Source organism: Camellia sinensis, chromosome 9, assembly GCF_055761805.1.
Source record: "Camellia sinensis isolate YWXY chromosome 9, ASM5576180v1, whole genome shotgun sequence".
Classification (NCBI taxonomy): Eukaryota; Viridiplantae; Streptophyta; class Magnoliopsida; order Ericales; family Theaceae; genus Camellia; species Camellia sinensis.
The window spans coordinates 188,292,842-188,319,632 of NC_138969.1; the positions used below are offsets into that span (position 1 = coordinate 188,292,842).

The following is a 26,791-nucleotide window of genomic DNA, read 5'->3' on the forward strand; positions in this document are numbered from 1 at the left end:
GTCATTAGAATTTGCCATTTTTCTTACCAAAAACCGACGGTTCGATTGGCAAATAATAACGAATTTACCTTGGCGGTGCGGTTCGGTGCGATTTTGACAATTTCGACGATTTCGGCGATATTATGCACACCCCTAAATGTTAGGCAGGCCTAGTTAATGGGAGCTTTATTTTGTGCCTCACATATTCTCTCAACTACAGGTCATTTATTTAATTCATGCTACACTCAATTTCAAATTTTTGAATTTTTTCAAATTCACGCCAATTATTCTTAAATAATTTCAAAGTACTCTCACTTTTTTCAATTCTCAAAACTCTAACCCTAGCACACCATCCTACCGCCACTGCTGGAAATCGCACTTTTAGCGGCGTTTAAAAAACGCCGCCATATGTATCAAAAACGCCCCTAATTCCTTTTGTGGCGTTTAGTACCAAACGTCGAAGCTGCGGCCGTCGCTGTAGCTTTGCGACGTTTTAAAAACGTCGTGATATTAGTACAGGCGGCGTTTTTTAAAACGCCGCCAAATGTCCCACCACACGCACGCTGACGTCACCAACAATATTTAGCGACGTTTTTGAAACGCCGTCGTATCTGTTTTAAAAATATTACCGTTACTGTTGAGGGATTAGGAGGCGTTTGTAGAAACGCCGTCATATCTTCCTTTTTTTTTTTTTTTTTTTTTTGGGATATTATGCTAATTTTATTTGATTAAATTAAAAAGAATACCTGTAAAAAATATTGAATTTAGTTTCTCATTCAATTAATAAAAAAATACCTATAATAAAACTAACATACAAAATATTAACTCCTATTCATATATCTGTAATAAAACTAACATTTAAAATAATAACTCCCATTCAAATAACAAATGAAGCATTAATTCAATTTCACATTAAAAAAAAACTAACATTTAAAATAATAACTCTCATTCAAATAACAAATGAAGCATTAATTCAATTTCTTATTCAAAAAAAAACTAACAAGCCGTGTTTAAGTAAGAGACTACAATTTGTAAAATTTTGATTCCAGATCTGCTAAAATGAAAAATCCATCCATCTTGTCATAAAACATAACCCACCAAACTCAAATCTTGTCTCAAACTGCTGCTGAGCTACAGTTGCATGTTCAATCATTCCTTTCTGGAAGGTAGCATCAACTTGCTCAAACATGGCTTTGCATGACATCTCAAAGGCAGGAATAACGGAAGCTTCCAAACTAGACTTCAATGCATCCTGCATATTGAATCGCTCAAACAGTCAGATCAAGATTTCCAGATTCATTTAGTAAGGCATACAATCTCCTCAGGTCAGATACTGCTAGAGAGAGAGAGAGACCCATAAAAATTTTGAAGTTATTGAACAACAATTACAAAACATCAATTAATCCCATATACATGCATAACATACGCAAGAAGAACTAGAGCCACACACTACATTTGAAAAGTTGAGAGATAATGGACTGTCCACCCAAGATGAGTTTATGTCTCTGCAGGAATGCTGCTTTGACAAAATAAAAATGATAATTTAAAATATGACATTCACCAAGTGTCTCATGCACATCACATTAAGAGAGAGAGACAGAGAGAGAGACCTTAATATCTAAAGATTACAAGAAAAAGGGCTCTGAGAATCAACAAAGTCTCAAACGAACCAAAATCCCTCAATAACCTTTAAGATAGTTAATGATATAGCAAGAAGTGAATAACAGATCATTCAGCATAAAAATGAAATCCAGAATTTGTAAGGTCATAATAACATAATAGAAAGAATCACTTCAGCGTCAATAATGCTCTCCATACTGCTCCATAATGTCATCTAAAATACATCCACACTCAATCAGTAAAATCCTAGCACTATAAACTTATGCATACCTGAAGAGCTTGCTTGCCAGAAGTTTGAAATTGTGCTTGGATCTGCCTAGCAACAGTAGCTTCAAGTTTTGAATTAACTGATTTCTCCAGTTGATTCACTGCCTTATCACCAACTCCTCTCTGCACCACATGGGCATCAATTAGTTCTCAACAAGACTACATCCCTAGTATAAGACTTGGATCTTTTAGAATATCAACCTGAAAAGCCTCTGTAATAGCCGTAGATATTGTTTTTTCAATGGCCGGAGAAATTGCACGAGCTACAGCTGGTCCAACTGCAGCCAATTCCTTCTTCACTGTTTTCTCCACCATAGCTGGCAAGTCCTTATTTATGCAGTTAGTGATCAAACTTGTTATTTGCTGTGTACGCTCTCTAACTAATTTCTCTTGTTTCGCATTCTCTTCCTGAAAATGAGCCCATAACGCATCAGTATTGGCCTTGACAGCTTTTTCCATGCTCCTCCCTAGGGCAGTCTCCAGCCTTTTACCTTCTTTAGTGACTAGGACAGTAACCATCACCGACATCTGCTTCTGCATTTCTTTTTGCATATAAGATATAAGAACTGAGCTAACCATGAAGGCTTTTTGAAACCGACCATAATCATTCGGTTTGGTCCAAATTGGTCGGTTTCATCCAGTGATTCAGTTTTTTGAACACCCCTAGCATGCTTAATTTGTTTTGTCAATACTTAAGGCATCAATTTTCTTTTGATGAAAATTTTAGACATGCATGGTATGTTCCTACTAAATTCCTTCAATTTTTGTGCTTGACTTGCAAATGCCGCCTATTAGAAGCATATGCTTTCATAGATTGCACTTTTCTAGTTCAACCACAGGGAACTTGAGGTTATCCTCAAACAACATCAATTAATGGGCTTCAAGGACTCCAAATAAATCTCAATGGTAAATGATTATCTGCATGAAGCAAATTACTTTATTCTAAACCGAGGAATAAGTCATCCACATGGATAGAGGAACCTATATAAGTTACCCATGGGTGGTCTAGCTTATCAGAGACAAGATAATTTTGTCCACACAAAAACTTCCTATGAAAACAATCCAACTTGACAGAACAACTTCAACCCCAAGGGAGCAACATTAGTACATTACTAAAATGCAATGAAGAATGAAATGAAGAATAAGGAAGTTTTAGGGAAGTAATAATGCACTGATTTGAGTGCATCCAAAGTTGATTTTTGAGTTATCTCTTCCAGACTACAAAATTAAAAGGCTCAGATTTTAGCCTTCTAGTATATATTGGAAAACAAACTCGCAAAGAGAAAAAAAAAAATTAATAGAAACATAATATCCATGTCATGACTGATCTCCATATTAGTGTCTTATTTTTGGGTCTTCAGGATATAAGAAAAACAAACTAGATTAACCCCTTGAAGCAATCTACAGGCAACACTTGAAGGACTTCTATCTCAATACTGGATTGTATTACCATTCCCATATTATTGTTTTGATTCTAGGGCATTCAGCATCAGATCCTATGCATCTATGCAGGATAGCAACACTCTATGGACCTTGACTCTCAGGTACAAAAGGCAACACAGCAATCCACGATAAAAATCTTTCAAAATTGAGGTTAAAAAAACAAAAAATGTGTAGCCTCTGCACCTTAATGCAAAGGTGCCAAATACAACACACACACAAGACAATGAAACTCTTGGCCTCACAAAAAGCTTCACTTACCTGAACAGTCTGCTCATTGGTCTTGGAATGGGTATCAAATCGTTGCAGTGTCAAGCCATCAGTCCACTTCTTCTTGTGCAGGTTCAGTAGCATTTTCTCCTCAAGTTCATTCTTCCTGTAATTAATGGCTATTGAGTAATAATGCCTATTCAGCCCATGGATCAATGCCTGCAAAACAAATTGCCATTAGAGGATAAAACTCAGGGGTGACACCTCAGCTATCAGAAACACAAAGGCACCACTCATTCAGCACTCACTTGAATGGATGCCTTCCTATGGGACTGACCAGTATAGAAATTTCTTCATATCTTCAGACATAACATTCAAAATTATTTACTCCACATTGAATGCAAAAGGTAAACTGCCCAAGAATTTCTTGCAAGTATAACTTGAGAAGGAAACAAATCAACAACAGAAAACGCAGAATAGGAGAAAAAAAAATTGCTCATACAAAATGGAAAATTACAAGTTAAATTTGGCAAAGAAAAAGCAAAAATGTTTCTTTTATACAACCAAAAAAGGTCATAGGAAAACGCCATCATAGAATAATGATACTAACGATAACGAACACATAAAAACATAATAGAAGAATAAAGTACCATGCAAAAATCGCTATATAAATTAATAGTAGTAAAACAACTACATAATTGTACCACTACTACCATCAACAACAACAAAAGAAGATAGAATACAACCTGTTGAGTATTGATGTCCACACCAGAGAGCCAACAGCCAAATCCAGGATGTGAATGATACCATCCTACCACCATTTCCGGCCTGCAATTCCAAGCAAAACAACAAGCTGACTAAAACATCTACGAAAATGTTCAAAACTATTCAAATAGTAGATAACTATTCAAATTAAGTTCAAAACCTGCCCTAATTCAGTAGCTGATGGTAACTATTCAAAGATTGGGTGAAGTTTGTCAACTGGTCATGGAAAATAAATTATGCTTTCTTAGTTGTCTTATAGATAACCAATGAAGCGGAAAATGGTGACCAGTAACAAAGAAGATGAAGGGGGAGGGGGTAGCAGAAGAACATAGCAACAGGGGAAGCATTCAAAATATCCAGTTATGATAAATACATGCAAGAAAATATATAAACATTGAAGTTAACAACAAGAATTGACTTCAGAAAAAAGGAAGGAAAAAGAAAAAAATAATAAACATTGGCTCCCAATCTGAAACCTGCAATACCGCTTCCTCCACAAATGGTTTTACATTTCTCTGTCGGACTGATTCCTCTACGTCCCTTTGCCAAAACTCTTTAAACATTGGCTCCTCTATCAAAGCTCTATCCTAAATCAACATTATAATGAACATCAATCAATCCTTAAGTACATCGCAATCTGAATCATAAATAGCCAAAAATCTAAATTTTAAAGAAAATATTTGAGATCAAAGCAGGAATAGTGATTGACTGGCATTTGGCAACATGACTTGCCCTATTTCCTAGCGATAATGATAGCCACTTATCTATCTGACCATGATTTCCAGACAAGAAGCTTCGCCGGTAGAAGTAAGCAAGAAAACTAGGAAATCTCCGAGCTAAAAAGTACATTAGTTTCCTTCGTGGTGTCCAATTTCCCCAGCTTCTATATCTTTCTTTCTTTGTCATGCTTGGTTCAAATGGATTAACCATTGGAGCAACCATGACTGCACCTGCAAATTCAGCCAAGGATGGATCAGAGATAAAAAGCATCAACAGAACAAAAATATTCACCTCTTTATTTATTATGTGGGTGACACTGAAGCATCACAATACTTTCTGAAACATATCATAAGTATTTCAGTGGCAAATAATGGTCGTGCAGTTGCACAATGTCATGTATGTTCATAGATATTTGAATCTCAGTATAAAGGAATAACATATTATTACCATTTGATATGTGGTCATATCAGATTGTTTGAAAACAGCTAGTTAACAGTCCAATTCCTCGAGGATTTATTAGTTTCAGCTCCTCCTAATTCCAAAGTGACTATTACAGACCAATGTTCAACATAATCAAGACATGAACATGAATTACTCACAATGAAGAAAATGCAGATAAAAAACCAACATAACCCCCAGGGGTAGAACATTTAGTCAGAATACAGCCTTCTAAATTGCAAGTCATGGGTCCCTAAAGGCTAACATCTTATTTAGAGAAATTTACTAATTAAAAAATAAAATAAAATAAGCGAGAGAGAGAGAGAGAGAGAGAGAGAGAGAGAGACCAATATACCTATTACTCTGTCAGGAATGTATCTGAGAGTACAGCCCAAGCATGCATGCTCTCTCCTGAGTATCCTACCACCCAGAACTTGTCAGTGACCCCCACAGCATATGATAACTGTAACATATCCATAGCTGATGACTCAAGATTCCTGTTGGGATGGGGATCACTTAACCCAAAACCTGGAAGATCATAAGTTACCAGGCGAATGCCAATTCTTGCAGTAGTGAAGCCCTAAGCCCGGGTATTCTTATTTGCACAAAACAAATAAATGTGTGCAAAACATCAGCATGAATAGTTATTACTCATTAAGTTCCCCTATTTAGTTACTTTTCCAGAAGATTTGAGAATGAGATTATTGTACCTGCAGGTCGGGATGAAAGAAAAGGATGTGTACTGATGATAGAAAATCTAGCTCTGTCGCCCGGAACACCTTGGTCCTAATAGGCCAAGTGTCTACCATCCGGTAGTAATACACGACTAGCATCAGGAGGATGTATATACAATCTCTTTAACAATGAACTGCTAGTCTTATGTCCAATATTTACACTCAGTGCTGCAGATTCAAGAGCTGTGTCAGTGTTACAATTAAAAAAACGCATTGCATGTGTAGACAATTGTTCATTTATTTTCCAATTGGAACTCTTGCAGATAATATGGAACACTTAAACACCATACAAATACTATATGAAGAAAAAAATAAACACTGGAAAATTATTTTCTTGACATTTTGTAGCTCCACTTCTTTTGTAAATCGGATCAAGAAATAATGGTCTCTAGATATGCATATATTAACCAAACAAACTACTTATTCTACATTGTATATTTCCATATGTCAATTTCAGGTTACTATGTTGGTCTCCACTGAATTGGCATCCACTTTTAGTCCTTCAATTCTATTCAGTCCTTCTGAAAACCAAATTTATAAAAATGTAAAAGAGAAACATCAGCCAAAATAACACATGAATTTATGGGACAACTAAATTATGAAATCAACCAAAAGAAACACATATATATACTAATATATAAAGGCAGCAATCCAATTTGATGTAGACCTCATTTTGAAGCTATGTCATGCTAAAAATGAATCCATATTAATTACTTTGGAAAAATTAACATCATCCTGAAAACTACACCCACCCCACCCATAAATCTCTAATGTCTCATATAACTCCTTCCAATTACACTGTCCAAAAAAATAAAAATAAAAAACTCCTTTCAGTTATAACTTCATCAATCCAAACTGATGCTAATTTAGGGTAATAAAAAAACAGAGATTAAAATTCAACATGCTAATTTAGGGAAAAAAAACAAGAGAATCTGAAGCGATGGTGCTCACCTTGGTAGATGATGGTGCTCACTTTCCTCACTGAACGAATCTGAGATTGAATCACCGAGCTTTGAAATCGAGAGAGAACTTCGAAATCGCCGAACGAATCTGAGATTGAATCACCGAGCTGAAGAAGGTTGAACTTCGAAATCACGTTCAATCAATCAATAGATCTTCAATCGATCGATCTGATCTAGATAAAACCTAGCAAACCTGAATCGAATGATTCCATCAGTAAGTATCATCTTCAATCGAGCTTGACTGTGAGAAGATAGAGATAAGACTGATCAACACTTACCATGAAGAAAGACCTGCGAACTCGAACATGAACTAGAGATAGAGATAAGACTGATCTGCGAATCGAGAGAAACGAAAGGGTTTGAAGCAAGAGAGAGTGATTTAAGCTTCGATGGATCTGAATCAGGTTTTGTTCAGATCGGGGCTTCGATCTGAATCTTTTTTTATTTAAGCTTCGATGGAGAGGGTTGAGAGAGAGAGATCTGTGCGCATGTGTTAAGGGTTGAGAGCTCTGATTCAAAATAAGGTTTTCACAGAAAGGGGCGCGTGTGGGTCACCACATTCGGAGGCGTTTTTAAACGCCTCCCATTATAAAACGGTGTCGTTTTGTTTAATAGAATATGCAGCGTTTTTAAAACGCCGTTAAATACTAATAATTGTGACGTTTACAGAAACGTCGTTAAAAAAACGCCATCAAATCACCCTTTTCCTGTAGTGCGCTGCCAGTCCCATGCGAACCCACCACGACATCCACTATCAGTCCCTACCGCCGCAACATCTCACCCTCCTTTCCCTGCCACTGAGAACCCTTCCCTGCTACCGTCACCCCCTACTCCACCATTTTCTGACCACCCAACCCTCTCCTCCAATGTCCACAGCCAATTCAACCCCTACTTTGCCATGGCTGGCCAACAATGGTTAAGGTTAAGAATAAAGAGAGAGAGAGAGAGAGGGAACTAAATCTCACATGAGAGAAATCGGTGAGAGGGGTTCATGATGATGGGTGGTTTGCGATTGTGGGGTTCTCTCTTGCCGTAGTGGCAAACTGGGTGGTGAAAGGTTAGTGGTGATAGACTGGGTTGGTGAAGGAGCTAGACAGTAGTGGAGGTCGATGGTGGTGTGATGGTGGGTTGGGGTTTGGTTGAGGTAAGAGACGAAGGTATTTTGAATATTTATTAACACAATTTTAATAAAAAATAAAAAATGATGTGAATTGAAAGAGTGTTTGGTATGCAAAAAGAAGCTCCCAATTATTGCTAGACAATTTTCTTGGAAAATAACAAAATTGCATCCAAGTCACATTACATAGTGAATTTTCTAGTGAAATTTTTGGGGGGTAGTTTTGTTCATTCAAAACCAATTGCCTTGGCAATGAGCAAGACTTCCCTAATAGTGGGGTTTACAGAAAGAGCATCCTTGGTAACAAAATGATGGGTCATGTTGTAATACACATTTTTATAGATAAGTTATGACATTTATGATGTTGATTATCATAAATATTATAATTAATTTTTTTTCAGGCATAATTAAGAAAATAATAATAAGTCATAACCAAATATTATATAAAATATAATCAAAGACTTTTTAGATTTTAAATAAAATAATGTCATAATAATGCTGTACTATGCATAACCAAGTTATAACTAATACAATAATAAATTATAGGATAAATTACATTTTAACCCCTTGTAGTTTGCCCCAAAAACACGGAGCCTCCCTGTAGTTTCATTTGTAACACTTAAACCCCTAAACTTAATACTAAACTGTAAATTTGGACGGACGTAACAGAAATAATAAAAAGTCATAAATGCCCTTAGATATTTTTCACTCAGTCATTTTATTTGTATCACTTCGTATCTCTATTTCCATATCTTTCTCTCTCACCGTGAGCTCCATATCACCACCATCTTTCAACACCAAGCCAACATCCCCATCTCACAACCTCATCACCGGTGACAGCTGGTCAAACATAGCAAACTGAGGCTTCTAAAATCGACTTGGAGGATGGAGTACCAGTCGTGGTGGTTGTTGATCCGTTTCTGGGCGGCGAGGAGGACTTCGGCTACAGCCAGGATCTGATCGGGACCTTCTAATAATGGCTCGGTTTCTTGAGCTAAAATCGCGAAGTCTCGAGAGCTGTTGAAATCTTGGCCTTGCAAGAGTTTCTCGGCGATTCCGAGTAATCGTTCTGCTTTGGCTCTCCTAGGATGACCTTCTATTTTTTGCCGATTTTGATTTTGATTTTGATTTGGATTTGGATTTGGTTGTGATTGGGAATTGAGAAAATGAGGGGATGGAGGGTTTTCTGATGTGTTCACTGTGAAAATGGAGGTGAAAGTGGTGAACTATAACACACACACACAACTGTATGTCTAACAGCACAGAATACACTAATGACACACCAATGTGAGGCATTCACCTGCTGTACATGTGGGATAGTTATTTGGTGCTTCTCTGGCAAGTTCACGTGGAGAGAAAATCTAGAGAGAGAGAGACTCTTTACAACATGAGCTACACACCGTAAGCTTAACTAGCCAAGAAACCAGACTGAACTAAGCTCAAGCACAACCACCACCATGCGCGTTGAGACCACCAACACCAATGGCAAGTCTTTGCAACATGAACTTTCAGCACTCACAACTGGATTTTTTTTTTAACCCTCTTCTTCATATTTTTTCCCCTTTTTATGAAAGTAGCCATGGTTGTCCTAGTTTAAGCAACCACCTACATACAACACCTCAAACCAAAAAAATATGAAGTTGAGGTAAAAACTATTTCAAGTTCCAACTATTCTTTACATTATAATTTGCAACTTTTATTGAACAATTCAAAAAAATAATTTCCTTTAATTCTAACTGGGTCCGATTCATTTGACAAATTTATTTGGACATTTGCTTTTGAAGATGTGTGTATATATATTAGCTGTAGTGCTGCTGAATGGGAATGGTGTGGCAGTGCAGTGGGTATCGCCTTGGTTTGTTGGATAAAGCGAGTGATAAGGAAAGGAAAATGAGAAGGAGATGGAGGGTGGATGGTGGTGTGGAATTGTAGACTAGTTTTGCTGTGCGGTGAGGAAGAAATCCTGAGATAATCTGGGCAATTTCAGAGGCCTCAATGTGTTTGTTGCATATTTATATAATGAGGGGAGAGAGAAAGGGTGTTTTGGTTCAAAAGTGTAATGTTTTTGGCAGGAGAGAGTGCTGCTTACACTTTTATGCTCGTGAATCTCACGCTCTGGTTAAATAAACGGATCCGTCAAAAATTACAATTTGGTATTTAGTTAAGGGGTTTAAGTATTACAAATGAAACTATAGGGAGGTTCCGTATTTTTAGGACAAATCACAAGGAGTTAAAGTGTAATTTACCCTAAATTATAATAAAAAATCATAAATGTTTTAATTGAGACATACGATACATATCAAAATTTCTCACAAATGATGTATTACCAACCTTTATGCAACCTCTTGGTACTAAATAGTTTGTAGCACTTGTTGCAACAAAACCAAGATAACTATAAAATTCAAAAAGACAAAAAAAGTAATTGGTATATTAGAGTATTGTATTAATCATTTATCATTCAACCTAAACTTCCACTCAACCATTTACAAATTTCTTTGAATCTTTGACTCCTCTTTTTCCCTTTCCTAATCTTACCATTAACTTAAACATTAGTGCCTTTTTTTTTTTTAAAAAAAAAAAATTAAACTAAAACATATTATAACTAGTTTAACCAGATCCATTAGATCCGAGGTTTAATGATGCATGTACGATAGTTGGGACATATTTTTTCTTTTTTCTTTTTTTTGTTTTTGTGTGTGTATCAAAAGTCACATACATAGCATCTTCACTATTCAATATTCATACGTTCATCCCCACAATGTGGCCTTGTGCCCTCAACAACAAAGAATGTTGATATCTTACTTTTTTACCTTCTTGAGGATTTGAATTCTGACAAAATAAAAAAATTAGATTCATTTGTTTTTTAATATTTTAATATGACAAATTATAATTGATTGAACATCAAAGTTGATGAGTTCGGATCCTCTCCAGCCAAAGTTTCCAACCGGTTCTCCGGTCAATGGCTTGGATCTTGCCACGTCACCCCACTCAGAAAGAACGGTCCAGATCAACGAAAAAAAAAAAACTAATTTCAAATTTCCCACAAAACAGAGCTTCGTAATTTCCCTCCCATTTAGCGTCTTTTCCTCTTTTCCCTCCCATTGAGTTCTTTCACCAGCAACATCTTTCTTGTGAAATAGACAACGCCGAAGGCAACAAACATCGACGGCGGCGGACCTCGACGGCGGTGAACATCAACGCTCCGGCTCCGGTGACCGCAAACCAGAGCCCCAGCGAGAAAGCAATTCAGCTGCAAGTTTTGCTGGTGATGTTCCAGTCCCTTTGCAAATCTTGTGTTATTGTTCCCATTTTTGTTGTTACATTCAAAAAATTCATTCATTTATACATGAAATATGATAGGAAAGAACACTTTTCATTCATATATATATATATATATATTTGATTATGTGCTGTGTGCATTTTTCAGGAAATTTTATCGAGAACACTTTTCAAAAATAGTTTCACCAAATGTGTTTGAAATATTGTTTCATCTTGTATGTTTTTGGGTAGAATAAACAGTTTCCAAAAACCAATACTCATTAATTCCTAAAAATTATAATAGCTTCTGCTCCATGTAGTGATGTTTGAAAAGTTCTAGGTTTGGTTGAATTATTTCAGTGCGTAAATCATGGAAATAACACCTTCCTTAATGACCCATTATAGAAAAAAAAAAAGATAATGGTTCATTGCTTGCATATGGATATTTTGTGATCAATTAAAATATTAGTGTCAAACAAGTTTTAGAGAAACTTGTAAGAATAGTGACATATTATTGTTGAATAATAAGCTTTTGAGAGTATGAAAAACATAACAAAAATGATTGCTGGTAGCCATGGGTTTTCTAAATTGTTTTGCCTTTGTTTTGCATAACAAAAATGACTGCTTCAATTAACATAAAAAATTTTAAATTGTTTTGCCTTTGTTTTCTAAACTAGTTTCTCCACTCAAAGAGAGCTTGCAGGTAGCCATGGGTTAGACAACATGACAAGGACATATTTTTAATTTGAAACCTCATGTAATATTCAAAATCATATTTGTTTTTAAATTTAAATCTCACCCCATTAAAACCTGAGGTTATGTGCTTTTTAAAGTTCTTGTTTGATTTTTTAAATGTTAATGTTCAAATTTTATTAATGTTCAAATGTTAATGTTCAAATTTTATTATTTTTGTTTCTAAAGTTGTGTATGAAGAAAGCTTTTCTAAAGCTTCTCCCATTTCATTGTCTTTACTTTGCAGTTGTGTTTTGATATGGATATGGAAGCTGACAACGATTGTGGTTGGAAGCCAAAAGAAGGAATGACTTTTTATTCAGAAGAAGGTGCGTATGATTTTTATAATGCATATGGAGCAAGAATGGGGTTTAAGATAAGAAGGGAATATTGTAAGAAGAACAAGGTTACTAATCAAATTATTTCTAGAAATTTGGTTTGCAACAAAGAGGGATTTCAGAAGGTTGACAAGCGAGACCCATTGACAAAAAACCCTAGAGCTGAAACTAGGATTGGTTATGAGGCCCGTCTTTTTGTTAAATTGGATGTCAGTACTGAGAAATTTGTTGTGATTGATTTTAAAGAAAAACACAACCATCAACTTGTATCTCTAGATTGTGTCCATTTGTTGCCATCGCAGAGAAAGATATCACCTACCCAAGCAATTGAGTTAGACTTAGCGTCACAGTCTGGTCTTCGTTTAGGGCAATATTTTGAACTCATGGGTAGGGAAGCTGGTGGGAGGCAGTCTTTTGGGTTTCTCAAAGTAGATCAAAAAAATTACTTGAGAACCAAAAGACACAAAAGTTTAGCATATGGGGAAGTAGGTAATGTCTTGCAATACTTTCAACAAAAATCTGTGGAGAATCCATCTTTTTTTTATGCTTTCCAGTTAGATAATGAGGAACAAATAACGAATATGTTTTGGGCCGATGCACAAATGATCATGGATTATGCCCAATTTGGCGATGTAGTTACATTTGATACTACCTACAAGTTAAATAAAGAGCATAGGCCATTTGCATCTTTTGTGGGATTTAACCATCATAGAGAAACAGTCGTTTTTGGTGCAGCTTTGTTGTATGATGAGACTGCCGAAACATTTGTATGGTTATTTCAAACTTTTTTAGAGGTTATGTCAAAAAAGGCACCAAAAACTTTGTTTAGCGATCAAGATGCTGCAATGGCTAAGGCCATGCCTATTGTGATGCCTGACACGAGTCACCGTTTGTGCACTTGGCATTTGATGCAAAATGCATCAAGGCATGTTAACTGTCTCTTTCAAGATAAGGGGGTGAAAGGTGTATTAAATAAATTCTTGTTTGACATTGAGGATGAAAATGAATGGAAATTGAAGTGGGGGGAAATGCTTGATGCATATGATGCTCACGATAATCATTGGTTAAAGTTGACTTTTGGGGTGAAAGAAAAATGGGGCTGGGCATATGTTAAATCAACATGGGCTGCGGGAATGAGTACGACATAACTCAGTGAATCTTTTAATGCGTTTTTGAAGGATTACATTCGTTCTGATTTTAATTTAAAGGAATTTTTCATGCATTTTGAAAGGGTACTTTCTGAGAAGCGGTACAAGGAGTTAGAAGCAGGCTATGCTTTGTGCCAAAGGTTGCCAAGGGTGAGAGTGCCATTCAGAATATTAAGTCAAATGGGTAATGTGTACACTAAAAATATTTTTGAGGAGTTTCAAGATGAGTATTTTCTTTCTGTTGAATCAGACATACAAGCAATTGAATACGAGGAGGGTTGTACCGTTTACACAATTGTTGATGCTACTGGGAAAAATGCAAGGAAAGTGAAAATGGAGATGGATGGCTTTTTGGCTTGTAGTTGTACAAAGTTTGAAAGGAAAGGGATTTTGTGCAGTCACTGTTTGAAGGTTGTGAGAGACATATTGAAGCTTAAAGAGGTTCCTCTACAATACGTTATGAAGAGGTGGACCAAACAAGCAAGAGCAGAAGCTGTTAAGAACAACTTGGGGAATCGGATTGAAGTAGACGTCAAACTCCAACAAGCCTCGCGGTATAAGACATTGATGACTGCATTTAGAGCAGTAGCATGTAGAGCTACTGAAACTGAGGAAACTTATGATTTAGCATTTTCACAAGTCGCTGCATTAGATGCAAATGTTGAAAGTAAGATAAGTGCCCTTTTTGTTACTGAAAATGAATTAAGTTGTAATGATCAACCGCAAAGCTTGTGTTAATCATATTATTTAATTTTGATGATGTCTAAAATATATTAGTTAATATACATATTATTTGACACAAATTATTATCTTTTTAAAAAATATATATTTGTTAAATATTATTTAAATAAAATAATATTATCTTTTTAAAATATATATGTTAAATATTATTTTAAATATTTTCAAAAACTTTACTATTCACTTTTTGAAAAATAGGGTTAATTACTATTCATCTTTTGACAAATCAATTAATTATATTATTTTGACAAAAATGATTATTTTAAATATTTTCAAAAACTTTACTATTCACTTTTTGAAAAATAGGGTTAATTACTATTCATCTTTTGACAAATCGATTAATTTTATTATTTTGACAAAAATGATTGATTGGTTGTATTATTTTGACAAATTTGATATTTATGGGTTGTCTTATTTTGACAAAATTAATATGGAGTGGTAAAATATATTTAGTTTAAAATCTTTACAACATATACAATATTTTAAAGAGGACATATATTTTCAGATCCATCATAAATATTATTTATAGAGATTTTTCTGTATGCAAAATTTTGATCAGAACTTATATAACATTATATGCATATTATAATCAAACAAGAAGAAAAAGATGGAGTTATATATATATGTGTATATATATATATATATATATATTATAAACTAGATGGAGAAAATTATTTGTTTGAAAGTTGTAAACTTTGTATTAAATTGTCTACAAAAATGGTGGCTTCATGTTTGAAATAACAAAAAGAAAAAAATCAGTCTTATTTTTTATCTTTTGTTGACTATTTTAAATTTAAGGAGTGTGCTTATGTAAGCAATGACATCAAGAGCCTGCTTATGTAAGCGATGACATCAGGAGCGTGCTTATGTAAGCGATGACGTCAGGAGCGTGCTTATGTAAGCCATGACGTCAGCAAGGAGTGTCCAACGGGCATATTTTTGTGTATAAATAGAAGTGTTGGATGTGGAGAAAAATCAAGAACTTGAAGAGAAAATTTTCTGTGAGCTCCAAATTGTATTCTTCTCTTTCACTTTCAGATCTAAGTTTAGCTTTTGTTCTTACACTTTCATATCTACTCTTTGTGAGAGAATTGTTGTAAAAGTGGGTTCAATTACCACTTATTCTTATTCCTTATTTTTGTGAGAGATTTTGTAAGGGTAAGGCATTTATTGTTGAGTGAGGCTCAATAGATAAGAGTAAGCCCTGTGCCAAATCCACAAGCTTGGTGGTGTATTTATTCAATTGATAGTAAAGAAATTCTCAAGGAGGTTCCTTGGGGAGTGGACGTAGGCCTGGCGTGCCGAACCACTATAAATCGCAGTGTTTGATTTTCTCTCTCTATCTCTTCTACTTTTATATTGATAATTATTATTCTGTTTGTTTTTTATTCTGAATATTGTGTTATATTTAATATTGTGAAATTTTTAATAACCCAATTCACCCCCCCTCTTGGGTTGCCTAACTGGGATAACAATTGGTATCAGAGCCTAGACTCTAGTTTTTGTGACTTAACCGTCTCAGAGTAGATCATGGCAACCCCTAGTTATTCCTTACCCGAGGGACAAGCATCTAATAGGCCACCTCTATTTAGCGGCACAAATTTTAGCTATTGGAAAACTAGGATGACCATACATATTCAATCTAATGATTATGAATGTTGGAAAATTATTTGTAATGGTCCAAAAATTCCTACCAAAACTATAGATGGACTTAGGGTACCAAAACCTGAAGATGAGTGGGATGAATCAGATACTAGAATGGCCCAAATTAATGTCAAAGCTACAAACATGTTGTACTGTGCTTTAGATGCCAACGAGTTCAATAGAATTTCCACATGTAAAACCGCTAAAGAAATTTGGGACAAGCTTATAGTGACTCATGAGGGAACCGAACAAGTTAAAGAATCTAGAGTCAGTTTGCTAGTCCATAATTATGAACTTTTTAAAATGAAGCCTGATGAAACTATTCCTCAAATGTTTACTCGTTTTACTGATATTATTAATGGTTTAACTTCTCTTGGCAAAATATATACTAATGCTGAAATTGTAAGAAAAGTGCTTAGGTCATTGCCAAAAAGTTGGGAGACAAAAGTCATTGCCATTACCGAAGCCAAGGATTTATCAAAGCTAAGTCTAGATGAGTTAATGGGATCTCTCTTAACTCATGAGCTCATAATGCAAGAAGGAAAGGAAGAGGAGGACAACAACAAGAAGAAAGGAATAGCTTTCAAATCCACCTCGAAACATCAAGAGGATAAGGAAGATGATTCAGATGAAGATGAGGAAATGGCATTCATCACTAGAAAGTTCCAAAGGTTTGTGAGAAAGAAACAAGGTGTACGAAATTTTTTCAGAAAAGACTTCAACAACAGGGATTTTCAAAGAGGAGAAAATCACAAAAAATCTGAAGTAACCTGCTATGAATGCAACAAACCTGGACACTACAAATCAGAATGTCCAGAACTTAAGAAAAAATTCAAGAAGGACAAACAGAAAGCTATGATTGCAGCATGGGGAGAAGATAGTGATGAAAGCGATACAGAAACCGAAGTTTGCAAAAACGAGGTTGCTAACCTATGTTTAATGGCACTTGGAAATGAAAATGAGGTAAATGACGAATCTTTTACATTTGATGAATTACAATTAGCTTTTGATGAATTACATGCAGAATTTAAGAAACTTAGTTTGAAAAATAATTGTCAAAAGAAAGTAATTTCAAGTTTATCAAAAGAAAATGAATCATTGACTTCCAAGATAAATGTTTTAGAAAATGAAGCCATGAAAATGAAAAAGGAAAATGAGATTTTAACTCAAAAAGAGTCTTCAATTTCTGAAAAACATTTAGTTGTATTGCAAAAAGAAAACGAGTCTTTAAAAAATGAGCAAATTATTTTAAAAGAAAATATTGAAGACTTGAAAACTACTCTTTCAAAGTTCACTCAAGGTAGAGAGACTTTAGATAAAATTCTTAAAAATCAAAACCGTACTTTTGGTAGAGCCGGAATTGGATATAAACCTTTTTCAAAAGTAAAAACTGCCAAAAATGGTTTTGTATATGCATCTTCTAATCACTCTCATCTCACATGTCATTTTTGTGGAACAAAAGGTCATATTTCACCTTCATGTCCTATTAAAAGAAATCCTTTTGCTAAAATAAAAAAGATGTGGGTTCCCAAGGATATCTCAAGGATATCAAATTCTAACTTTTATGGACCCAAGAAAAAATGGGTACCAATAGATAAATCAAATTTTTGTAGGTATGTTTCAAGACAAAATCCAATAACGATAGATGGTATCTCGACAGTGCATGTTCGAGGCACATGACTGGAAATAAAGCTATGTTCGCCACACTCCAACCAAAGGATGGCGGATATGTGACTTTTGGCGACAATAGCAAGGGTAAAATCATTGGTGTAGGAAGTATTGGTAAAAATCCCTTTCCTATTATTGAAAATGTTTTATTTGTTGAAGGTTTAAAACATAACTTGCTTAGTATTAGTCAATTATGTGATAAAGGTTATAGAGTTATTTTTGAGAAAACTCATTGCACTATTGAAAATACCTTAGAAAACAAAACTTTATTTGTAGGTTATAGACATGAGAATGTATATGTGTTTGATTTACATGATTTATCTTCTCATTTCAACATTAAATGTTTATCTGCTATAAATGATAATGGTTGGCTTTGGCATAGAAGATTAGGACATGCTCATTTTGATTTAATTTCCAAGCTTTCAAAAAATGAGTTAGTCATAGGTTTACCAAAAATTGTTTTTGAAAAAGATAAACTTTGTGATGCATGTCAATTTGGAAAACAAACTAGAATTTCTTTTAAATCCAAAAATATCGTTTCAACTACTAGACCGCTTCAACTCTTGCATATTGATCTATTCGGACCATCTAGAACATTAAGTTTAGGAGGAAAATCTTATGCCCTTGTTTGTGTTGATGATTACACTAGATATACATGGGTATTATTTTTAGCACACAAAAATGAAGCTTTTTATAATTTCTCAAAACTTTGTAAAAGAATTCAAAATGAGAAAAATCTTAATATTTGTAGTATTAGAAGTGACCATGGTAGAGAATTTGAAAATGATGATTTTATTAAGTTTTGTGATGACTTAGGAATAGATCATAATTTCTCAGCCCCTAGGACTCCTCAACAAAACGGTGTGGTTGAAAGAAAAAATAGAACTCTTGAAGAAATGGCTCGTACTATGCTTTGTGAAAATAATTTGCCTAAATATTTTTGGGCGGAAGCTGTAAACACTGCATGCTATGTTATAAACCGTGCCATGATTAGACCTATTCTTAAGAAAACTCCTTACGAACTTTGGAAAGGTAGAAAACCAAATATTAGTCACTTGCGTGCTTTTGGTTGTAAATGCTTTGTATTAAATAACAATAAAGATAATTTAGGAAAATTTGATGCTAAATCAGATGAAGCTATATTTCTTGGTTATTCTATGTCTAGTAAAGCTTATAGAGTATTTAATAAAAGAACTCTACTTGTTGAAGAATCTGTGCATGTTGTTTTTGATGAATCTAACGATATTATTTCCAAGAATCTTTTAAGTAATGATATTGTAGAAAATCAACCAAGCATGGAGAGCATTTATAAAAAGGAAAATGAAGAAAATCCATTACGTGAACATGATGAAGAAATGACAATGGAGAAACTTCAAGAAATATATACTCTTCCAGAAAATGACTCAAATCTACCAAAAGAATGGAAGTATGCTCATGGCCACCCCAAAGACCTCATCATAGGTGATGCGGCGGAAGGTATAAAAACCCGTTCCTCTGTTAGAAATATTTGTGGTAACTTGGCATTTGTTTCACAAATTGAACCAAAATCATTTTTAGAAGCTGAAAATGATGAAAACTGGATTTTAGCAATGCAAGAAGAATTAAATCAATTTGAAAGAAATGAAGTTTGGTTTTTGACCCCTCGACCTAAGGATCATCCCGTTATTGGTACAAAATGGGTTTTTCGAAATAAAATGGACGAATCTGGAGTTGTTACTAGAAATAAAGCTAGATTAGTAGCTCAAGGCTATAATCAAGAAGAGGGAATTGATTTTGATGAAACTTTTGCACCAGTTGCTAGACTTGAAGCTATTAGAATGTTACTTGCTTTTGCGTGTTTTAAAGATTTTAAATTATATCAAATGGATGTTAAAAGTGCTTTTTTAAATGGGTACATTTCGGAGGAAGTTTATGTTGAACAACCTCCCGGTTTTGAAAATCATAAATACCCGGATCATGTTTTCAAACTTTCAAAAGCCTTATATGGCTTGAAACAAGCTCCTAGAGCATGGTATGAAAGATTGAGTAATTTTCTACTTGACAAAGGTTTTTGTAGAGGAAAAATTGATACAACACTTTTTATAAAAATTAAAAAGGAAGATATGCTAATCGTTCAAATTTATGTTGATGATATCATTTTTGGTGCTACTAATGAAAATTTGTGCAAAGAGTTTGCTAAAGACATGCAGGGTGAGTTTGAAATGAGTATGATGGGGGAATTAAATTACTTCCTTGGTCTACAAATTAAACAAACTAATGATGGAATCCATTTAAATCAAACGAAATATATCAAAGATCTACTCAAAAGGTTTGAAATGGAATCATCAAAGCCTGCAGCAACTCCAATGAGCACATCGATAAAAATCGACAAAGATGAGCAAGGTAAACCCGTAGATGAGAAGAAATATCGAGGTATGATTGGTTCTTTACTTTATCTTACTGCAAGTAGGCCCGACATAATGTTTAGTGTTTGTATGTGTGCACGTTTTCAATCCGCACCGAAAGAGTCACACATCATCGCAGTCAAACGCATTTTCAGATATCTTGTCGGCACTCAAAATTTGGGATTATGGTATCCTAAGGGAACCACCTTTGAACTTTTTGGTTACTCAGATGCCGACTTCGCGGGATGTAGACTTGACCGAAAAAGCACTAGTGGCACTTGTCATTTTCTTGGACACTCACTCACCTCTTGGTTTTGCAAAAAACAAAACTCAGTGGCTTTGTCAACTGCTGAAGCAGAATACATTGCCGCCGCTGGGTGTTGTGCACAATTGCTTTGGATGAAACAACAACTTCAAGATTTTGGACTTCACTATGATCATATTCCTATAAAATGTGACAACACAAGTGCCATTAACCTTTCAAAAAATCCTATTCAGCACTCACGCACTAAACACATTGAAATAAGGCATCATTTTCTGAGAGATCATGTACTCAAAGGTGACATTGAACTCGAATTTGTGCCTACAAATTGTCAATTAGCTGACATATTTACCAAGCCTCTAAATGAAGAACAATTTTGTTATATTAGAACAGAACTTGGTATGATGAATACTCCAATATAATGTTTATATTAAAAAATAATTTTTTAATAATTAAATAAAATAAATATTGTAATAATAATTATTATTATAAAAATTAATAACCATAATAATAATATACATATATTTATATATATAATTTTTCTCTCTCTCTCTTCCGTTCCGTCTCTATCTCTCACCCACTCTCTCCCTTACTCTCTCTTTTTCTCCTTCTCTTGCTGTCTCGCTCTCCCCTTCTTCCTCTACCCTTAGCCGACTCCATCTCCACCCTCACCATAGCCTACAACCAACTCCACCATCCACAAAATCATCGATCACTTTCATCACTATCACCATCCATCCAAATCCCTCACTAATCTTCCAAACTCCATCACTGCTCCACCCGAAATCTGCATCACCATCTTCACCGATTCATCAAGTTCCATCACCGATCCATCAAGATCCGTGACTGATCCATCAAGATCCATTGCCGATCTACAAAAATTCATCACCGATCTACCCAATCGTCTCAATTTCTTCCGTTCATCAAGGTTATCACCGATCAACATGTTAAAATTTTTGTTGCACTGTGTTGTATTTTTTTACTTGTTATATGTGCTCCAAATTTTCTTGGATTTAATATTGGTTGCTTCTACCTTGATTGAAGTATTTGTTTTTATTTTTATTTTCTCCTTTTTTGCTAGTGCACTTGGTGTAGTTGTTTATGGCCAGATCTTAAGGGCCTTTGGTGTCATAGATTGGTAATTTATTTCTTCAATTTTATGAAATTTCTAGTGCATTAACTCAGGGGGAGACTCATATTTTGAGATTAACAATCATTATAAAAATATATATATATGTAAAAAAAAAAAAGGGCATGTGTATATTCTGTGCATAATTTTAGGGGGAGTATATATATACATTTTTTTTTCTTATCTGCCATACTCCTTATCTGCACCAACAAACAATTTTTTTGTGCAAAGTCAAAATTTTAAAAAAAAATAATAATAATAATCATAAATAAATAAAGGAAGAAATGCTCACAATTTTATTTCAGAAAAAGAAAATATTACTCGATTACAGGTAACTTTTCAGAAGGTTTCACAGATTTTTTCTTTTTCACTTCTCTCAACAATTTTTCATGAGCCTCTGTTACATGCCTCTCTCTATTTTCGATTTCTGTGAGTCTTGGCATTATCACCGTTGCATAATACTGCACTGCATTCTCCAACTGTGCATTTTTTCTTTTTAGCTCTTTCTTCTCCTTACACATATTCACTACTTGTTGCTTTAACAAGCACACCTCATCTCTCTATTGCTGATTTTCTTGTACTCTTGCTTGTAATCGTCGCGCCATATTGGAAACTGCAGTCTTGGCCTGTGTACTAAGAGCCATAGTGTGATTAATAGCATCGAAATCATTTCGATTGCCAATACCACTAGCACCCTCATTTACAGGCATAGCATGTGCCTGCGTCACTGGTACTCTCTCATTTGCCTGCATTACAGGCACCTCATGCAGGTCCGACTCATTGATAGACAAGGTAAGGAATGACATGATTACAAAATGAGCTAAAACAAATTTTTCTCTCAAACACTTGATGATTTCGTATCTTTGCTTCTGATCTGTGTCACTTTTTATACACTCCATTGCTCCATTCCTCGATGCATATCTGCTATATCTGCTCAAATCTTTTGTTTGTCCATACTTCCTGCGCTCGAGATGCTACAAAATCCCCACAATGATTCCGACAAGACAGCCGGCCCCTTATTTTATTTTTTGGCCCCCCAGATTATTGTATCCACTGTGTTTGTTTCTTATCTTCATCTTTATTTTGATGATGTCAAAGGGGGAGAAAAAATATGATTTTGAAAATTATATGTCGCAGGGTTGTCAAATATTTTGTCAAATTTATTTTGTGTCAAATCCATACAAATATTGCCATCATCAAAAAGGGGGAGATTGTTAATCATATTATTTAATTTTGATGATGTCTAAAATATATTAGTTAATATACATATTATTTGACACAAATTATTATCTTTTTAAAAAATATATATTTGTTAAATATTATTTAAATAAAATAATATTATCTTTTTAAAATATATATGTTAAATATTATTTTAAATATTTTCAAAAACTTTACTATTCACTTTTTGAAAAATAGGGTTAATTACTATTCATCTTTTGACAAATCAATTAATTATATTATTTTGACAAAAATGATTATTTTAAATATTTTCAAAAACTTTACTATTCACTTTTTGAAAAATAGGGTTAATTACTATTCATCTTTTGACAAATCGATTAATTTTATTATTTTGACAAAAATGATTGATTGGTTGTATTATTTTGACAAATTTGATATTTATGGGTTGTCTTATTTTGACAAAATTAATATGGAGTGGTAAAATATATTTAGTTTAAAATCTTTACAACATATACAATATTTTAAAGAGGACATATATTTTCAGATCCATCATAAATATTATTTATAGAGATTTTTCTGTATGCAAAATTTTGATCAGAACTTATATAACATTATATGCATATTATAATCAAACAAGAAGAAAAAGATGGAGTTATATATATATGTGTATATATATATATATATTATAAACTAGATGGAGAAAATTATTTGTTTGAAAGTTGTAAACTTTGTATTAAATTGTCTACAAAAATGGTGGCTCCATGTTTGAAATAACAAAAAGAAAAAAATCAGTCTTATTTTTTATCTTTTGTTGACTATTTTAAATTTAAGGAGTGTGCTTATGTAAGCAATGACATCAAGAGCCTGCTTATGTAAGCGATGACATCAGGAGCGTGCTTATGTAAGCGATGACGTCAGGAGCGTGCTTATGTAAGCCATGACGTCAGCAAGGAGTGTCCAACGGGCATATTTTTGTGTATAAATAGAAGTGTTGGATGTGGAGAAAAATCAAGAACTTGAAGAGAAAATTTTCTGTGAGCTCCAAATTGTATTCTTCTCTTTCACTTTCAGATCTAAGTTTAGCTTTTGTTCTTACACTTTCATATTTACTCTTTGTGAGAGAATTGTTGTAAAAGTGGGTTCAATTACCACTTATTCTTATTCCTTATTTTTGTGAGAGATTTTGTAAGGGTAAGGCATTTATTGTTGAGTGAGGCTCAATAGATAAGAGTAAGCCCTGTGCCAAATCCACAAGCTTGGTGGTGTATTTATTCAATTGATAGTAAAGAAATTCTCAAGGAGGTTCCTTGGGGAGTGGACGTAGGCCTGGCGTGCCGAACCACTATAAATCGCAGTGTTTGATTTTCTCTCTCTATCTCTTCTACTTTTATATTGATAATTATTATTCTGTTTGTTTTTTATTCTGAATATTGTGTTATATTTAATATTGTGAAATTTTTAATAACCCAATTCACCCCCCCTCTTGGGTTGCCTAACTGGGATAACAGCTTGGAAGTGGCTTCTCAAGACAACAATCATGTTGTGCAAATTCCAACAGGATTGAAGAAAAAAGCCCCAAGTAGTAAGGGCAAAAGGAGGATAAAAGGTCCATGTGAGGTGGCGTTGGAAACAAGCTTTAAAAGAAAATCACGTGCTAAATCTTTGAGTTCTTCACAATCTGTTGCAGTTCTGACAGGTACACCTTCTCCATTATCTGTTGGAGGAGATGTGTACAATGATGAAAATGTTCCTCCTTCAGTTCCACCTTCATTGATATATCCCACATATAATGTGAGTGAGATTTGTTTCGTATTTTTTTTGTAGGTACAATATGATTACGTATTTTTTTTGTGTGGGTATTATATGATTACGTAATCAATATGCTTTGTTTTTAATTCATTATAGGCAAACAATTTGCCGTATTGTGGTGAACCTTCATTTATGACACTGCTTCAAGGTGGGTATGACATTGTTTTTCAAGATTCTCAAGGCTCAAATACAGATTCTCGAGCAACAAACACTTTAATGTGTAGTCAGGTACTGATCAAGGCAGAAATAATTGCTGTTTTGATTTTCTTTTCTTGCTATTTTGCTGTTTGGGTGCTCCAAGTGCTGCTATTTTGCCCTTTTTTTTTGGACTGAGTTCATGCTATTTTTTTCCTGCTGTTTTGTTTTGTTTTGTTTTTTTTTTATTTTTTAAATTTTTTTTAGGGTATAGATGGGCACAAAGAGATGGAAGGTGGAAGGCAATTCAAATTTTAAGCCTGTTGCAATCCACTTGGTGCTGAATATTTCCAGTTCATGTTGTAATCTATTTGTTTAACATGAGTTGTTATCTAATTTTACCTTAGCTGTATCTGAATTTGGGTTCTATCTGAATCAGACTTGTAATTGTAATGTTAAATCTGAATTTGGGTTCTATCTGAATCAGATTTGTACTTGTAATGTTATATCTGAATTTGGGTTCTTTTGAAGCATTTGCAAATTTTAATTTTTATGAATTCTGATTATGTGTGGATGAATTTTCTATTCTATCATTTGATATATGAGCATCCAAAAATATTAGTTGAAGATATTGTTCATTCATTCCCTCCATAGTTTTAACATCCATATCAACCTCCTTACTGAGAATATGGTGTTCCTCTGCTGCCTTACCAGTCTTTGTCAATAAACAATTTGCATTCTCAAAACTGGTATCACTAACCTGATTCTCAGGTTTCTGATTGTTCAAAATCTCAACAGCTACAACAATATCCTGTGAAGAGGAGTCTACATTCTATTGTCAACATCTCAAGGTTTTGCATTCTAGTGTCAAGAGATTACAACATGAACATTGTTATGTTTAACATGAGATTGCAATCCATTACATTCAACCATTAAACAAAACATCATCCCAATTACATTACACTATTTCAAATACACTAAGATCACAACTACCACCAACAACAAAACAAAAAAAACAAAAGCGTAATTCAATTTTGCACCACCTCTTTCAACCACCATTGCCAAGTCTTTATATTGTTTCCTACTCTTTATAGTCATGTCTTTGAGCTCCCCATTCACGATAATTACTTCTTTAAGAGTAGACAAGACTTCCATGCGTTCTTCATCGATATCATTCTCGACCACCTTCAAATTATGCTGCATCTGTGGAGGGATTCACCATTGAAAGAAGTTACAACCATTCGGATAATTGTGGCATACAAAATAAAGGCAATTTGGATTATCCGTTGACTGAGAAATCTTCACCATAGCTTTTCTGCCACATCGACAATTACGGTTTTCGAGTCTAACTTCATGCATGTTGTCCATACTTGCATTTGTGCTTGACATTGACATTGACCTACAAAAAAGAGGTTCACATGCATATGTTTATCATACACAATAAAAAATTTCAATCTAAACACCAAACCCTGTGTACTTGTAAAGTGGAAATGAGTCCCATTAATCTGAACAATAATCTGAACACAATAATCTGAATGTTTACAATAATCTGAACACACTGATTTTGAACACACTGATTTTCAACAGATTCTAAATCACTCTAAAATGATTAATATGTTCATATAACTATCATTTATAATTAATATAAATGGAAACATCAAATCAATTCAAAATAACCAGAAAATGATACCAAACTAAATTTGTCTAAGACATTGTTAGCTCTGATTCAAGAACCATAATTCAAGCACTTTTCAAATTTATTCATTCAAGCACTGATTCAAATTATTTTCCTATAGTGGGCCAGTGCTTGAAAAGTGTTGAAGATAATGTATATATTCATTCATTCCCTCTATTTTTGAAAAGTGTTCTCTATAAAATTTCCTGAAAGATGCACACAGCACATAATCAAATATATATATATATATATATATATATATATATATTTTAATGAACCATTATGAGCATGTAAAGAAAAAAAAAAACAATGGCAGATGGACAATGGTATATATATATATATATATTATATACATTATGAGCATCTGAAATTTGAAAATCCATAGCTGTGTTTACAGATCCAAAATGGACGGCTTTTTTGTTTATATACATTATCAGCTC

At 34.2% G+C, this 26,791-nt stretch overlaps 1 protein-coding gene and 1 long non-coding RNA gene across 10 annotated transcripts; one reads left to right on the plus strand and one right to left on the minus strand.

The window, feature by feature from the left end:
* Nucleotides 1-933: 933 nt before the first annotated feature.
* Nucleotides 934-7,329, minus strand: LOC145798900 (enhancer of mRNA-decapping protein 4-like). Of its 8 annotated transcripts, XM_082888218.1 has the most exons (10): nucleotides 7,125-7,329; nucleotides 6,150-6,341; nucleotides 5,795-6,034; nucleotides 5,055-5,231; nucleotides 4,758-4,868; nucleotides 4,263-4,344; nucleotides 3,568-3,735; nucleotides 2,068-2,400; nucleotides 1,870-1,989; nucleotides 934-1,231 (listed from the first exon to the last, which is right to left on the minus strand). In XM_082888218.1, exons 6-10 carry the CDS (start codon nucleotides 4,335-4,337, stop codon nucleotides 1,034-1,036), a joined length of 894 nt encoding a protein of 297 aa, XP_082744344.1. In that variant the 5' UTR covers nucleotides 4,338-4,344; nucleotides 4,758-4,868; nucleotides 5,055-5,231; nucleotides 5,795-6,034; nucleotides 6,150-6,341; nucleotides 7,125-7,329; the 3' UTR covers nucleotides 934-1,033. The 8 variants fall into 8 exon arrangements, with proteins under 8 accessions (XP_082744344.1, XP_082744348.1, XP_082744351.1 ...); XM_082888222.1 differs by having other exon boundaries at nucleotides 2,068-2,274; nucleotides 4,758-5,231; XM_082888225.1 differs by lacking the exons at nucleotides 5,795-6,034; nucleotides 6,150-6,341; nucleotides 7,125-7,329 and adding an exon at nucleotides 3,825-3,875 and having other exon boundaries at nucleotides 5,055-5,163.
* A 3,827-nt stretch (nucleotides 7,330-11,156) lies between these two features.
* LOC114319580 (uncharacterized) lies at nucleotides 11,157-25,245 on the plus strand. Of its 2 annotated transcripts, none has more exons than XR_003649473.2 (3): nucleotides 11,157-11,517; nucleotides 24,638-24,769; nucleotides 24,944-25,245. It is a non-coding gene; the product is annotated as an uncharacterized LOC114319580 (long non-coding RNA). The 2 variants fall into 2 exon arrangements; XR_003649472.2 differs by having other exon boundaries at nucleotides 11,163-11,517; nucleotides 24,951-25,245.
* Nucleotides 25,246-26,791: the final 1,546 nt, after the last annotated feature.

Excerpts from the sequence above, each read along its gene's own strand:
- LOC145798900 (XM_082888218.1), bottom strand. The coding sequence starts at position 4,337 with ATGGTGGTAGGATGGTATCATTCACATCCTGGATTTGGCTGTTGGCTC. Across the intron at positions 3,736-4,262 it reads TGGACATCAATACTCAACAG|GCATTGATCCATGGGCTGAA; the intron begins GTTGTATTCTAT and ends TTTGTTTTGCAG. Across the intron at positions 2,401-3,567 it reads CCAATGAGCAGACTGTTCAG|AAGCAGATGTCGGTGATGGT; the intron begins GTAAGTGAAGCT and ends AAAGAAATGCAG.